The following is a 16,991-nucleotide window of genomic DNA, read 5'->3' on the forward strand; positions in this document are numbered from 1 at the left end:
CGGCACACCGGGAGAAGTAGTGACGGCTAGGGACGGCATAGCGAGGTGCCGCAGTTGCCATCAGGTCCAGGAAGGCGGGAGTTTCAACAAGCCGGAACGCCAACATCTCCTGGGCCAGCAGTTTAGCGATGTTGGCGTTCAAGGCTTGCGCGTGTGGGTGGTTAGCAGTGTATTTCTGCCGCCGCTCCAATGTCTGAGAGATGGTGGGTTGTTGTAAAGAAGCGCCTGATGGTGCCTTTGATGGTGCAGGAGAAGGAGATAAGACAGGAACAGGGGAGGATGAGGAAGAAGTCAACAAAGTGGCGGAGGCAGATGAAGTGGTGTCCCGGCTCGTCCTCTGGAGTGCATCGCCAGCACAGTCAGCAGTGGCAGTGGCAGAGGCAGAGGCAGTGGCAGTGGCAGTGGCGTGAACGGCAGGCGGCCTTTGTCCTGCCGTTGCTGCCTGCCACTGATTCCAGTGCTTGGATTCCAAATGACGGCGCATTGAAGTGGTGGACAGGTTGCTCTTCTCAGAGCCCCTAATCAATTTCGAGAGGCAAATTGTGCAGACAACACTATATCTGTCCTCGGCGCATTCCTTGAAAAAACTCCACACCTTCGAGAAACGTGCCCTCGAGGTGGGAGTTTTTCGGGGCTGGGTACGAACTGGAACATCTTGGGAGATTCCGGGTGTGGCCTGGCTTCGCCTAAGCTGCTGACCTCTGCCTCTGCCTCTAGCTACCCTTTTTGGTGCTGCACCTGCCTCAACATCCACACTACTTTCCCCGCTTGACATCCCCCCTGTCCAGGTCGGGTCAGTGTCCTCATCATCCACCACTTCTTCTTCCAACTCCTGTCTCATCTCCTCCTCCCGCACAATGCGCCGGTCAACTGGATGCCCTGACGGCAACTGCGTCACATCATCGTCGATGAGGGTGGGTTGCTGGTCATCCAGCACCAAATCGAATGGAGATGGAGGAGACTCTAGTGTTTGAGCATCTGGACACAGATGCTCCTCTGTTAGGTTCGTGGAATCGTGACGTGGAGGGGCAGGTTGAGGGACAATGAAAGGAGCGGAGAACAGCTCTGGGGAGCAGGGACAGTTGGGGTTATTGTTCTGTGAAGCTTGGGAATTTTGGGAGGAAGGAGGACAAGACTGTTGGGTAATAGGAGGAGAGGAGGCAGAGTCTGACTGGCTGCTGGACAATGTGCTGTAAGCGTTCTCTGACAGCCATTGCAAGACCTGTTCCTGGTTCTCGGGCCTACTAAGGTTTGTACCCTGCAGTTTAGTTAATGTGGCAAGCAACCCTGGCACTGTGGAGTGGCGCAATGCTTGCTGCCCCACAGGAGTAGGCACGGGACGCCCTGTGGCTTCACTGCTACCTTGCTCCCCAGAACCATTCCCCCGACCTCGCCCACGGCCTCGTCCACGTCCCTTTCCGGGAGCCTTGCGCATTTTGAATTCCCAGTTAGAAATTGGCACTATATACCAGTAGCAAAAATTGTGGGTGCACGTAACCCCAATATATTCTTTGAATTACCAGTCAGAAACTGGCACTATATGGCAGTAGCAAGAAATGAGGGTATTTGTAACCCCAATATATTCTTTGAATTCCCAGTCAGAAACTGGCACTATATGGCAGTAGCAAGAAATGAGGGTATTTGTAACCCCAATATATTCTTTGAATTCCCAGTCAGACAATGGCACTATATGGCAGTAGCAAGAAATGAGTGTATTTGTAACCCCAACATATTCTTTGAATTCCCAGTCAGACAATGACACTATATACCAGTAGCAAAAATTGTGGGTGCACGTAACCCCAATATATTCTTTGAATTACCAGTCAGAAACTGGCACTATATACCAGTAGCAAGAAATGAGGGTATTTGTAACCCCAATATATTCTTTGAATTCCCAGTCAGACAATGGCACTATATGGCAGTAGCAAGAAATGAGGGTATTTATAACCCCAATAGATTCTTTGAATTCCTAGTCAGACAATGGCACTATATACCAGTAGCAAGAAATGAGGGTATTTATAACCCCAATATATTCTTTGAATTCCCAGTCAGACAATGGCACTATATGGCAGTAGCAAGAAATGAGGGTATTTATAACCCCAATATATTCTTTGAATTACCAGTCAGAAACTGGCACTATATGGCAGTAGCAAGAAATGAGGGTATTTGTAACCCCAATATATTCTTTGAATTCCCAGTCAGACAATGGCACTATATACCAGTAGCAAGAAATGAGGGTATTTGTAACCCCAATATATTCTTTGAATTCCCAGTCAGACAATGGCACTATATACCAGTAGCAAGAAATGAGGGTATTTATAACCCCAATATATTCTTTGAATTCCCAGTCAGACAATGGCACTATATACCAGTAGCAAGAAATGAGGGTATTTATAACCCCAATATATTCTTTGAATTCCCAGTCAGAAACTGGCACTATATGGCAGTAGCAAGAAATGAGGGTATTTATAACCCCAATATATTCTTTGAATTACCAGTCAGAAACTGGCACTATATGGCAGTAGCAAGAAATGAGGGTATTTATAACCCCAATATATTCTTTGAATTCCCAGTCAGACAATGGCACTATATACCAGTAGCAAGAAATGAGGGTATTTGTAACCCCAATATATTCTTTGAATTCCCAGTCAGACAATGGCACTATATGGCAGTAGCAAGAAATGAGGGTATTTATAACCCCAATATATTCTTTGAATTACCAGTCAGAAACTGGCACTATATGGCAGTAGCAAGAAATGAGGGTATTTATAACCCCAATATATTCTTTGAATTCCCAGTCAGACAATGGCACTATATACCAGTAGCAAGAAATGAGGGTATTTGTAACCCCAATATATTCTTTGAATTCCCAGTCAGACAATGGCACTATATACCAGTAGCAAGAAATGAGGGTATTTATAACCCCAATATATTCTTTGAATTCCCAGTCAGACAATGGCACTATATACCAGTAGCAAGAAATGAGGGTATTTATAACCCCAATATATTCTTTGAATTCCCAGTCAGAAACTGGCACTATATGGCAGTAGCAAGAAATGAGGGTATTTATAACCCCAATATATTCATTGAATTCCCAGTCAGAAACTGGCACTATATGGCAGTAGCAAGAAATGAGGGTATTTGTAACCCCAATATATTCTTTGAATTCCCAGTCAGACAATGGCACTATATACCAGTAGCAAGAAATGAGGGTATTTGTAACCCCAATATATTCTTTGAATTCCCAGTCAGACAATGGCACTATATACCAGTAGCAAGAAATGAGGGTATTTGTAACCCCAATATATTCTTTGAATTCCCAGTCAGACAATGGCACTATATACCAGTAGCAAAAATTGTGGGTGCACGTAACCCCAATATATTCTTTGAATTACCAGTCAGAAACTGGCACTATATGGCAGTAGCAAGAAATGAGGGTATTTGTAACCCCAATATATTCTTTGAATTCCCAGTCAGACAATGGCACTATATACCAGTAGCAAGAAATGAGGGTATTTGTAACCCCAATATATTCTTTGAATTCCCAGTCAGACAATGGCACTATATACCAGTAGCAAGAAATGAGGGTATTTGTAACCCCAATATATTCTTTGAATTCCCAGTCAGACAATGGCACTATATACCAGTAGCAAAAATTGTGGGTGCACGTAACCCCAATATATTCTTTGAATTCCCAGTCAGAAACTGGCACTATATGGCAGTAGCAAGAAATGAGGGTATTTGTAACCCCAATATATTCTTTGAATTCCCAGTCAGACAATGGCACTATATACCAGTAGCAAAAATTGTGGGTGCACGTAACCCCAATATATTCTTTGAATTACCAGTCAGAAACTGGCACTATATGGCAGTAGCAAGAAATGAGGGTATTTGTAACCCCAATATATTCTTTGAATTCCCAGTCAGACAATGGCACTATATACCAGTAGCAAGAAATGAGGGTATTTGTAACCCCAATATATTCTTTGAATTCCCAGTCAGACAATGGCACTATATACCAGTAGCAAGAAATGAGGGTATTTATAACCCCAATATATACTTTGAATTCCCAGTCAGAAACTGGCACTATATGGCAGTAGCAAGAAATGAGGGTATTTATAACCCCAATATATTCTTTGAATTCCCAGTCAGACAATGGCACTATATGGCAGTAGCAAGAAATGAGGGTATTTATAACCCCAATATATTCTTTGAATTCCCAGTCAGACAATGGCACTATATACCAGTAGCAAGAAATGAGGGTATTTGTAACCCCAATATATTCTTTGAATTCCCAGTCAGACAATGGCACTATATACCAGTAGCAAAAATTGTGGGTGCACGTAACCCCAATATATTCTTTGAATTACCAGTCAGAAACTGGCACTATATGGCAGTAGCAAGAAATGAGGGTATTTGTAACCCCAATATATTCTTTGAATTCCCAGTCAGACAATGGCACTATATACCAGTAGCAAGAAATGAGGGTATTTGTAACCCCAATATATTCTTTGAATTCCCAGTCAGACAATGGCACTATATACCAGTAGCAAGAAATGAGGGTATTTGTAACCCCAATATATTCTTTGAATTCCCAGTCAGACAATGGCACTATATACCAGTAGCAAAAATTGTGGGTGCACGTAACCCCAATATATTCTTTGAATTCCCAGTCAGAAACTGGCACTATATGGCAGTAGCAAGAAATGAGGGTATTTGTAACCCCAATATATTCTTTGAATTCCCAGTCAGACAATGGCACTATATACCAGTAGCAAGAAATGAGGGTATTTGTAACCCCAATATATTCTTTGAATTCCCAGTCAGACAATGGCACTATATACCAGTAGCAAGAAATGAGGGTATTTATAACCCCAATATATACTTTGAATTCCCAGTCAGAAACTGGCACTATATGGCATTAGCAAGAAATGAGGGTATTTATAACCCCAATATATTCTTTGAATTACCAGTCAGAAACTGGCACTATATGGCAGTAGCAAGAAATTAGGGTATTTGTAACCCCAATATATTCTTTGAATTCCCAGTCAGACAATGGCACTATATACCAGTAGCCAGAAATGAGGGTATTTATAACCCCAATATATTCTTTGAATTCCCAGTCAGAAACTGGCACTATATGGCAGTAGCAAGAAATGAGGGTATTTATAACCCCAATATATTCTTTGAATTACCAGTCAGAAACTGGCACTATATGGCAGTAGCAAGAAATTAGGGTATTTATAACCCCAATATATTCTTTGAATTCCCAGTCAGACAATGGCACTATATACCAGTAGCAAGAAATGAGGGTATTTGTAACCCCAATATATTCTTTGAATTCCCAGTCAGACAATGGCACTATATGGCAGTAGCAAGAAATGAGGGTATTTATAACCCCAATATATTCTTTGAATTACCAGTCAGAAACTGGCACTATATGGCAGTAGCAAGAAATGAGGGTATTTGTAACCCCAATATATTCTTTGAATTCCCAGTCAGACAATGGCACTATATACCAGTAGCAAAAATTGTGGGTGCACGTAACCCCAATATATTCTTTGAATTCCCAGTCAGACAATGGCACTATATGGCAGTAGCAAAAATAGTGGGTGTATATAGCCCCAATTCTATTGCTAGGGGACTTGCAGTGTATTTCTGGGGTGAAGGTGGGGGGGCACACCGTTGGAACGGGTATCGGGGGTATATATCGGGTATACGGGAATACACTGTCAGTGTGTTCCATTCAGGATCCTGGGAAAGCTGGGTTGCGGCGATTGAGCCCGTCAGTGCCACGTTACACTGACAAGCTTCTCCCTGGAATTGAAGTTATATGTAACCCCCAATATATTCTTTGAATTCCCAGTCAGACAATGGCACTATATACCAGTAGCAAAAATTGTGGGTGCACATAACCCCAATATATTCTTTGAATTCCCAGTGAGACAATGGCACTATCTACCAGTAGCAAAAATTGTGGGTGCACGTAACCCCAATATATTCTTTGAATTCCCAGTCAGACAATGGCACTATATACCAGTAGCAAAAATTGTGGGTGCACGTAACCCCAATATATTCTTTGAATTCCCAGTCAGACAATGGCACTATATACCAGTAGCAAAAATTGTGGGTGTATATAGCCCCAATTCTATTGCTAGGGGACTTGCAGGGTATTTCTGAGGTGAAGGTGGGGGGGCACACCGTTGGAACGGGGATTTGAGGTGTATATATGGGGTATACAGGAAAACTCTGTCAGTGTGTTCCATTCAGGATCCTGGGAAAGCTGGGTTGCGGCGATTGAGCCCGTCAGTGCCACGTTACACTGACAAGCTTCTCCCTGGAATTGAAGTTATATGTAAGCCCAATATATTCTTTGAATTCCCAGTCAGACAATGGCACTATATGGCAGTAGCAAAAATAGTGGGTGTATATAGCCCCAATTCTATTGCTAGGGGACTTGCAGGGTATTTCTGGGGTGAAGGTGGGGGGGCACACCGTTGGAACGGGTATCGGGGGTATATATCAGGTATACGGGAATACACTGTCAGTGTATTCCATTCAGGATGCTGGGAAAGCTGGGTTGCGGCGATTGAGCCCGCCAGTGCCACGTTACACTGACAAGCTTCTCCCTGGAATTTAGCTCTTATAAGAGCTGTTGGTTGTCTTCTCCTTCCTATCCTAGCCTGTCCCTGCCTACCCAGAATCTAACCCCTAGCTAGCTGGACGGAAACCTCCATCCCCGGTGAATTGCAAGCTCAGAATGACGCGAAGCTGGGCGGCGCTGTTCTTTTAAATTAGAGGTCACATGTTTTCGGCAGCCAATGGGTTTTGCCTACTTTTTTCAACGTCACCGGTGTCGTAGTTCCTGTCCCACCTACCCTGCGCTGTTATTGGAGCAAAAAAGGCGCCAGGGAAGGTGGGAGGGGAATCGAGTAATGGCGCACTTTACCACGCGGTGTTCGATTCGATTCGAACATGCCGAACAGCCTAATATCCGATCGAACATAAGTTCGATAGAACACTGTTCGCTCATCTCTAATCATAATAAATAATATCTTATGGTAAAGGCTATGTCTGTATCTACTGAGATGACCAAGCCTAAAACTCTCTCCATATACCTGTGACTGATGTTGGAAGAGTGTTGGATTTCTGTAGCTGCTCTCTGCGCTGGAGTCTAGTCACCACAGTCTCACATTTCTTCTCTTCCTGGGGAACCGGCTTCTGCAGCGAGCCGGACCGACTTCTGTATTCTGCTTGGACCCCAGTTGTCTACAAAAACAATATTTGGGAACATAAGCAATATTTATTAATGGAGAGTTTATTCTAAAAGTACAGAAGCATCTTATACTGTTTTCTGACTTGATGTTACGAAAAAATAGAGTTTTGATCATATTACTGTCAGTATTCAGGTACATAGCTATGCGCTTGACGTCATAAAATATGAAAACATCAAAGAACTTAAAAGGGTAATAAAGAATTATGATATTTTCGCACAAAGATCACGAGTGCAATGGATCCTTCTATATTTTTGGAATATTAATATTCTACTGTCACCTGAATGAACAAGATACTGAGGAGTGCATAACTTAATACATTTTCTGAGACAGCATCCATTAATAAGCATGGCACTGTTTCTGGAAGAAAAAGCAGACCCCTTAAGATTTTGATCGAAGTATCGTGCGCTTTAATACGTAGTGTGTGCCATAATATAATAAAATTAAATTACAATTTCTTTTGCTAGCTTGTCCGCTTGCTTGGCCTCTCTGGCTTGGCGCCTCTCCTCCCGGGATGCTTGCTGCTCACGGAATCCTTTTTGTTTCTGTAGGGCAAGTGTGATCCAGAGGGGCTGAGCGGATTCGACCTTCTCCATCAGTCTTGTGCCATCTAATGAATGCCGACTTTGAAGCACTGGCCTATCTGTAAGAATATATGATACTGCATTCAAGCCATATCACGATAGAAACATCGATGAACTTACCTAGCACATTCTCCTAGTCATAAACTGGGGCTCATGTCATCTGTTAGGGTCAACACTTGTATAATACTAATGTCTCTCACCATACCTTTGGGCCATCCATTGGTTCCTTCAATTGAGACCCAATAATAGGCAATGATTACATCAAAATGGGTATCAATGCAAATGGGACTGGAAAAAAAGACCATGTGGTGTGATGTCACAGACATGAAGAAGATCCCGCAGAGTGTGGTGGCCACATCAAGCAGCTATTCAGCGGGGTACCAGTAATCTGATCCCCACTGATCTATCCTATTCTAATATGTCTTGCTATCACTCTAGGTAAAAGTGCCACACTTTTCTCAAAAATTTCTGCTTAGTTTGGTCATTAGTTTAAAGGGGTTGTTCAGGACTTTGAAAATATGGCTGCTTTTTTCTTCTCAGGAATTTTGTCACATGGTCATACTCCCGTTTAGTCTCTTTCATTTCAATGGGATGCAGATGTTGCATTGCTTGTAAGAAAAAGACAAGAGATCACTTCCAAATATTGAATCAATATTAAAGTATCTCATTGCTCCTAAAAAGTACCTAACGCCTCTCCTGACACATCTGCTTTACACAATACTTATGTTCCACATGAAAAAAACCTATTTAGGAGCGTCTTTTCTTATAATTGTGTTTGTCGTTTCTCTGTTAGGCTGGAGTTACATGGCAATTTTGGCAGCACTCTCATGGGCCGTGACTATGACTTCTAGTTGCAAAAAGATTGGGCACTGGTTAGTCTTTTTTCAATTAGAAGTTACGTTTGTGGCGCCCTCAGAATCCCAATGGGACTCTATTCACTAACATTAGTAAAAAAGTCAAGGGGCAACATGGAAAACTTTGGTTGCGGAATGGGAATCACTGCCAAAATCACCATGTTGCCCGAGCTTTATTCATCTTAATATTTATGAATAAATGGACAATTCGGAGTTACCATATCCCTAAATGGCCTGTACTGGCAGCACTGCTTGGGCAGTGGGAGAGTCTATTGGGATATCCCCAACTAGTAACATCCAGCTGCCAGCTTAGTCATAATATATTGGAGATATAACCGAAACGTCAGAATACAGAGTAACGGACTTTTAAGATATAGGGCATGTTCTATTTGTGTCCATTTTCACTTTAATGAAACTGAACTACTACTGTTTCCACCATCTAACAGATCTGTCCCTGATATATCCATTGCAGTCTCAGGCCTTACTATAACTCCTAGGCAGCAGGCCCGCTGCCTCGGGGTCATGTTTGACACAGACCTTTCTTTCACCCCTCATATTGAATCACTCGCACGTTCATGTCACCTCCACCTCAAAAATATCTCCAGAATACGTCCTTTCCTTACCAGAGATACACTAAAGACACTTATTGTCTCTCTGATTCATTCTCGCCTTGACTACTGTAACTCCTTACTAATCGGTCTTCCCCTCACTAAACTCTCCCCTCTACAATCTATTCTGAATGCAGCGGCCAGGCTCATCTACCAGGCTAGACGCTACAGCGATGCCTCCGGTCTGTGCCAGTCGCTACATTGGCTGCCCATTCATTATAGAATAAAATATAAAGTTATCACCCTCATCCACAAGGCTCTCCATAATGCCACACCTCCCTACATTTCCTCCCTCATCTCTGTCTACCGCCCAACCCGTGCTCTCCGCTCACTCAATGACCTAACACTTACATCCTCTATTATCAGAACCTCCCACGCTCGTATACAAGACTTCTCCCGAGCTGCACCACTTCTCTGGAATGCTCTACCCCGGACAATCAGATTAACTCCCAATTTCTACAGTTTCAAACGCAAACTAAAGACGCATCTGTTCAGACAAGCCTATCACAATTCCTAATGCAAACCCTTCTTGATGCCTTTTCAGCCTAACATATTTGTCCATGCTCTATCCACATGTTAAAGGACACTACTAGTGACGGCCCATAAAGCTTTGTTTGTGTAATGGCTGCAACCTCTATTACAAAATTGTCTGAACACTGTATAAGCAATGCCGCCCCTCCTACCTCTTGTGCCACCCCCTCTACCTCATAGATTGTAAGCTCTTGTGAGCAGGGCCCTCAGTCCCATTGTGTGAAGTGACGTTCTTTGTTTTGTATCTGTCTGTATCTGAACCCTACAAATTGTACAGCGCTGCGGAATATGTTGGCGCTATATAAATAAAATGTATTATTATTATTATTTAATGTATGGGGATCTGTGAAAATGGCATCAGGTGCAAGACAGCCATGAACAATGGACATTGTTCATGGCCATTTTGCACCTCTGTCATGTGGATGTAGCCTTATCAACCACTTTGATCCTTTGCAATGTAGTGGGAGACCCGAAACAATTCCTGCAAATATTCTGTTGTCCAAACCGCCTGATTTCTGATGTTTCTAACAGTGGCTTTCAGGAAAACACTCTGGGTTTTCATTGTTAAGTCTGCTGGATGTGTCCCCAGCCAAAGGGCGTCATCATGTTTCCCACTGCTTGCTGTCTATCTGATTTTTCCTAAACATCACTATTATATGATGATCAAACCTGATGGCTAAGTACAATTATTAAACGCCATACCGACTATTACAGATTATATGGCGATTCCTTCTAACGAGATTTATTACCACGACTATTGGCGATTTTGGTCTCTCTAAAAGGAAGACATGATAGAACTTTTACGGACATGTTTTTGAGTAGAGGTAAAGAGATTTTTCTCAAAGGATAAAGTGATTTACTTGGCATAAGTATACGGGGTCACAGCTGTGATCAGGCCTATAAGCCATAGGTCACCCTCAACACAATCATTTCTGATTTTCTACCGAAGGTTGACAGTCTGTGTATTGTATGTGTATGTATTACCTTTGGCCTCTGGTACACTGGGGGGGGGGGGGGGGAGATTTATGATACATAGTATTTCACTGTCAGAAAAAGGGAAAACTAACCATTTTATTCTAGGTTCACACTAGGTTCACACTATTGCTTAAAAAATGGTTAAACACAGAAACCCGTGGACCCCATAGACTATAATGGGTCTTGCAGAACATTTTTCTCTGCCGACATTAAGCGGAATATAGGATGGAGTCTCGTATGGAAACTCTAATTTAAGTGTGAACCTAGCATCAGGACAACAGTAGTAGTTGTCAGCATGTAACCAAAGAGGGATTCTATGGAGGGGAGCTTTGGCACCAAAAGGGTTCACCATTGCTGATGCGGGCACTGACAGTGGATGGAAATAGGAGAAAATTCCACTAAACTGTGCATATGGGATGCAGGTGACGGTCATAAGGAGATGTTGTGCAGGGGACCCAAGCTGAGATTTTGCAACAGTGCCCATGAACCTTTAGTTACACCACTGTTTACTTAAGATAGCTCGACACGAAGTAAGTAATCTCTGTCCTCTAGATAGATGTGTGGCTATCAGCAATATAACACTTCAATCCCTGTTCAGATGAATGAACTTCTTACACAGCTCCATCCAAACTACATGGAGGAAGAATAATTGCTATAGTGTGTAATAGAGACTCTACTGTATCACAGATTTATTTTATGTAATGCCATTGTATATGACAGGCTCATTACATTGTTAGGTTATGGAGGTCAAAACCAAGAAAAGCAACAGAATTAGCACTAGAAGATAGAAGTAACCCTTCTCTATGGCAATCAATGCCAACAAGTCCGCGTAATGAAGAGTGAAGTAAGCGGCAGATTGACTAGACAGGTTAAAGGTTCACCTTACAGGAAATGTGTCTGTGAAATAATCAGCTATGTCGTATAAAAGAAGCCTATAATGGCCAGCTTCATTGTACCCATAACTAAGATTATAAAGGCAATAAAAAGTTGCTGATAAGGCCTTTTATTGTACATTTGTGGCACAATTCCATTCTCAGGCTCAGGGTTACACAGTTGATGGTAACAGGGTATGTTTGGGCTTAAAAGGTTGTAAAACATTTGCATTTTAGTGCCCATATAAGAATTGTGGTACAACAGATCCATGAAGAACCTGCCATTGGGACTACTCAGTAGACTGTCACAAAAGTGCAGATTCAGAAGAAAATAATGCGGTGAATTGTCTAATAAAAGTTATTTCAGACGTTTTCAAGCTTGTAGGATAAAATGTGTTGCCTATCCAGATAATACGTGTCTTGCTCTAGAATAGAATACAGCGTTTAGCCCTTTTCGACAGAGACATTTTTTTTCTTTAACGTAGATTGTGAGCCCCATATAGGGATCACAACGTACATTTTTTTCCCCTATCAGTGTGTCTTTTGGAGAATGGGAGGAAATTCATGCAAACACGGGGAGAACATACAAACTCCTTGCAGACGATGTTCCTGGCGGGCTTCGAACCCAGAACTCCAGCATGGCAGGGCAGGGCATCAGTGCTATCCACTGAGCCATTGTGTTGCTCCCCCTTGACAGAGACATTTACACCTTACCACATATGTCTGGTTCAATGTCTGGGACCAACACCCTGCTCCACCCTTCTCCACAAAGGCTTTCTCTGGCCATGGTGCCTCAAAAATTTGGCAAAAAATATATAATAGGATTAAAAAGGTGGATGGATTCTGGGCAATGACGCTAAGCTGTGAGGAACACCCCCCAGTACTAATCTACGGACGAGTAAAAACGGGGGTGAAGGGGGGTGTTTCTTACAGCTTAGCATCATCACTGGGCAATAAGGAATGCCCCCTCGGTACAGATCTATGGATGTGTACTGTCAGGAGGGCCATTCCTCAAAGCCCAGCTAGATTATCAGGAACGCCCTTCTGACAGCGGGCAGACATCGGTGCCGTTATAATGGCATGGATATCTCTAGCTCTGGGGCAAATAACTGGAATTCAACGCACTGTCAACTTTCTAGCAGTATATAAAACTGCATGTGCCAGAGGACATGAAAGGTCCTCTTTACTGCATTTCACTGACGTGTTTCCCACATATCTCCCATAGTCTACTGAACATTGAAGAGAGTCTCACATATGCATAAGTGACTCTCCCCTACCTATGCTCCCCTATGTGTCCACCATTTCCTGGCTTCTATTATACAATGGGGACTACAGGACTCCATTCTCCAAAAGTATATGCCATGAATGTCATCCCAATCCCTTTTAATTTAGAGCCATCTAGGTTCTAGGTTTACGCTTCTATGGGCAGCATTAGATCCTTAGCCTGATTAATTTTAATATACAAATAAAAGACATGACCTTGAGAAATCATTACGTTACCTCTTCCACTTTTCTCTGGTCTTTTTTCTGCTTTGTCTCTCCATGGGATAGATGGCAAATTTGCTTTATCTGTTCTATCAAGCTCAAGACTTTCACTATGTTTTGAAGAAGGCAAAGCAGCCCCCACTTTAACTTCATCTGTTCCACTTCCTTGTTCCTTGTCCAACCTTTCCCCATGAGGGTCACTCGCATCTGTTTTGCTCAGTCTTGAAAGTGGGGATGAAGGTGGAGTTGGGTTGGATGGTTTAGGAGCAAGTGATGGCTTCTGGACTATGGGTGACTTGGGAGACATTCTGTCTTTGTTAGGTGATGACAGATGGGGACTTGTGGCGGGGATCACAGGAGAAACTAGTGTACCATGAGTGTTTTCAGGTGGATTGTCTGAGGTATCTATCAAGACTTTAACAGTACTATCTTTCTTTAATTTAGTGGGGGACACTGACAGTTCTTTGTTGGGTAAAGTCCTTATTTCTGTTTCATCTCCTGCAGTTAAAGGAGTAGGAATACCTTCAAAGCTGTCACCTGCACTATATCGTTTCTTCCGTTTCTGATCATTCTGAGGATCTGAATGAAATCTCAAGGAATAATGTGTCCTTCTTAGTTTGATTCCAAATGGAGACATTTTCTCCTCTGTACTTTGTAACAATTTATCTGTTTTTCTCATGCCATTGGCCATTTGCGCATTGAGAGAAGTCTGTCCTTCTAAATGACCACGGCGAGGAGACTGAGGAGGATTAGGGACTAAGAAGGATGGAAGATCTTTAGAAAATATACAACCCTCTGCTCCACCTTCAATCGTAACTTGCTTTTTCATTTTATGTGCCACCACTTCTTGGACATTCAATGCCCGTTCTGCAGGCCTTCCCTGAGCTGCGTTGTCAGGTAACATTGTCCCTGGATGTTCCTTACTTGATTGTATTACTGAGGTCTCATTACTAAATTCAACCGTTTTCACAGTTTCGGGAAATTTCTGCCATGCTGGTGTAATAGAAAATTTTGCATTAGCTGACATTGTCTTTCGTAAGACATTATGGGATTCACCTTTACCCTTTCCTGCCCAGTCATCACTAGACACTCGAGAATCACTTTTATTCTTTTCAGTCATGGCAGTATTTTCAGATTTGTTGAATATTTTTGACCTAATGGAAGCCCATTCTGCCATGAAGGACTGATTTTCCAATGTCTCTGATGTGTATTTTGTTTTACTGCTGATATGTTTAGTATTGCCATTATCTCTTTCATTTTTGGTTTCAGCAATATCTAACTTCCTCTCTTCCGTCAACCCAAGCAATGTCTTACATGCCGTGTCCTTAATCTGATTGAGGTTTACAGCGGTACCGCACAGTTGTGCCCCTGTAACCAAAATTGCAGTGTGGGGAATGCACTGGGAGGAAGGAAGCGCATGTGACGTTATATTAGTTTTCGTTTCTTTAGGCTCTGGCGTATCGGGGCACGCTGGTTGCTCTTTCGCCACTGTAACTGGAGATAGGTGAACTTTCTCAAATATAATCTGCTTTTCACCTGATGTGACCTTAAATGTAAATGGTCTTTGCCTTTGGTCAAGTTCCTTCCATCGTAATTCTTCAATACTTTGTCTCTGTTTTAAATCCTCATCATCTTCTTTATTCCCTTCCTCTGTTTTTGGCTGTTCGGGCAAATGTTTCTCTATAATACTGTTTTCATGATCTTCAGAGGAATACCTTCCTTCAACTACATTCATCTTATCATCCTCAATAACTGGATCTCCTTTCTGTAACAGTTCGTCATGTATCAATTTCTTTTCCTCCATTGCTTGAAGAGCTTTATGGTCTTCCACTTCAAGCTTTTTCTGTTCCTCAGCTGTTTTATGAGTCCTTTGTTCCTCCAAGTCACGCCTCTTCTCTTGTTCTACAAGAAGTGATCTCTGTAGCTCTGCTTCATGTTTCTTCTGTTCTTCTTCTTTCTTGGAAGTCCTCTGTAGCTCCGTTTCACGTCTTTTCTGTTCTTCTTCTATCTGAAGAGCTGTTTGTTGCTCCATTTCATACTTCCTTTGCTCCAGTGCAATCTGAAGTGCCTTCTGGTGTTCTTGCTCAAGCTTTCTCTGCTCCTCTGCAATCTTAAGTGTTTTCTGTTTCTCCACTTCACGCTTCCTCTGCTCTTCTGCTAGTTCAATTGCTTTCTGCTGCTCCACCTCATGTTTTCTCTCTTCTTCTGCAATTTGAAGTGTTTTTTGCTGCTCCAGTTCTCGCTTTTTCTGCTCTTCTGCCATCTTAAGGATTCTCTTCTCCTCAAGTTTGCGTTTGTTCTGCTCCTCAGCTTCTTGCAGAGCTTTCTTTTCCTCCATTTCACGCTTTTTTTGTTCCTCTGCTACCTGAAGAGCCTTTTGTTTCTCCATTTCTTGTCTTTTTTGCTCCTCAGCTTCCTGCAATGCTTTCTGTTGCTCCATTTGCTGCTCTAACTCCATCTTCTTTTGCTCTTCAGCTTGTTGCAGAGCTTTCTGTTGCTCCAGCTCGCGAGCTTTTTGTTCTTCTGCTAATTTGAGATGTCTCTGCTCCTCTAGTTCACGTTGTCTTTGCTCATCTTGCCTTCTGTGTTCTTCTAACTCTTTCAAAATCTGTTCAGCTCGCAGTTTCCTCTCTTCCTCACTTCTACGCTGTTCCTTCATTTCATTTTCTTTCTGTTCTCTTATCTTTTGCCTTTCTAACTCAATGTTCCTAATGATTTCTTGTCTTCTTTGTTCCTCTTCTGTTTTACGCTTATCTACTTCTAACTTCTTTTCTTTGTCCATTTGTCGGCTTTCTTCAGATCTAAAAGTGATTGACTCCTCATGTTTTTCTTCCCATTCTTTTTTCCCTTCAGATTGTCCTCTGATCACTTGAGTAAATTCAGGAACTTGTAATCCAAGGGCTTTTCGTTCAAAATAATTAGACATAATTATATCATGGTTGGACACATCCATTGAGTGGTACATGGTTTTGTTGAGAGATCGATGGACATTCAATCCAGTTTCATGTTCGTTGTCTTCTATGCTGTAACAATCCTGTTAAGAAGATAAAAAGTTTTGAACGTGATGAACATATGTTGTTTTCAACCGTACTATCTATATAACTATGGAAAGAAAAATATGTATATGGCTGAGGTGCGGAAATGTAGCTTTTTTGTTGCAGATTTTCTTATACTTCTACCGTCTACTCACTCCACTGCAGTCTTTAGCTCAAAAAACAGCAACATTTGCAAAAGAAAAGCTGCGTTTTCGCAACATAGGGTCTTAGCCTAAGACATACAATTTTTTTGGATGACTGTCAGAAGTCCTAATATAATACTTGAGCAACTCTGGGCATATGAGTGTCAATGGATGAGGGAGACACCACTGGTGTTGCCCATGATAAAAAAAAAAACATCTAATAGGGCCAATTTCCCCCTTTGAGCAAATCCTTGATCAAGCCAAAACAGTAGCATATATGGAGCTAATATTATTATTAGAGATGAGCGAACAGTGTTCTATCGAACTCATGTTCGATCGGATATTAGGCTGTTCGGCATGTTCGAATCGAATCGAACACCGCGTGGTAAAGTGCGCCATTACTCGATTCCCCTCCCACCTTCCCTGGTGCCTTTTTTGCTCCAATAACAGCGCAGGGTAGGTGGGACAGGAACTACGACACCGGTGACGTTGAAAAAAGTAGGCAAAACCCATTGGCTGCCGAAAACATGTGACCTCTAATTTAAAAGAACAGCGCCGCCCAGCTTCGCGTCATTCTGATCTTGCAATTCACCGAGGACGGAGGTTTCCGTCCAGTTAGCTAGGGGTTAG

The 16,991-nt window shown here is 42.4% G+C and overlaps 1 protein-coding gene across 1 annotated transcript in view; it reads right to left on the bottom strand.

Moving 5' to 3' along the window:
- Nucleotides 1-16,991, bottom strand: part of CRACD (capping protein inhibiting regulator of actin dynamics) — a 77,159-nt gene that overhangs the window by 7,225 nt on the left and 52,943 nt on the right. The window contains exons 7-9 of the mRNA XM_075259395.1: nucleotides 13,199-16,217; nucleotides 7,727-7,917; nucleotides 7,119-7,269 (exon numbers count right to left, since the gene is read on the bottom strand). Of these exons, the coding sequence (XP_075115496.1) occupies nucleotides 7,119-7,269; nucleotides 7,727-7,917; nucleotides 13,199-16,217 (3,361 nt within the window). The remainder of the gene's footprint in view (nucleotides 1-7,118; nucleotides 7,270-7,726; nucleotides 7,918-13,198; nucleotides 16,218-16,991) is intronic.

Source organism: Leptodactylus fuscus, chromosome 1 (assembly GCF_031893055.1).
Source record: "Leptodactylus fuscus isolate aLepFus1 chromosome 1, aLepFus1.hap2, whole genome shotgun sequence".
NCBI lineage: Eukaryota > Metazoa > Chordata > Amphibia > Anura > Leptodactylidae > Leptodactylus > Leptodactylus fuscus.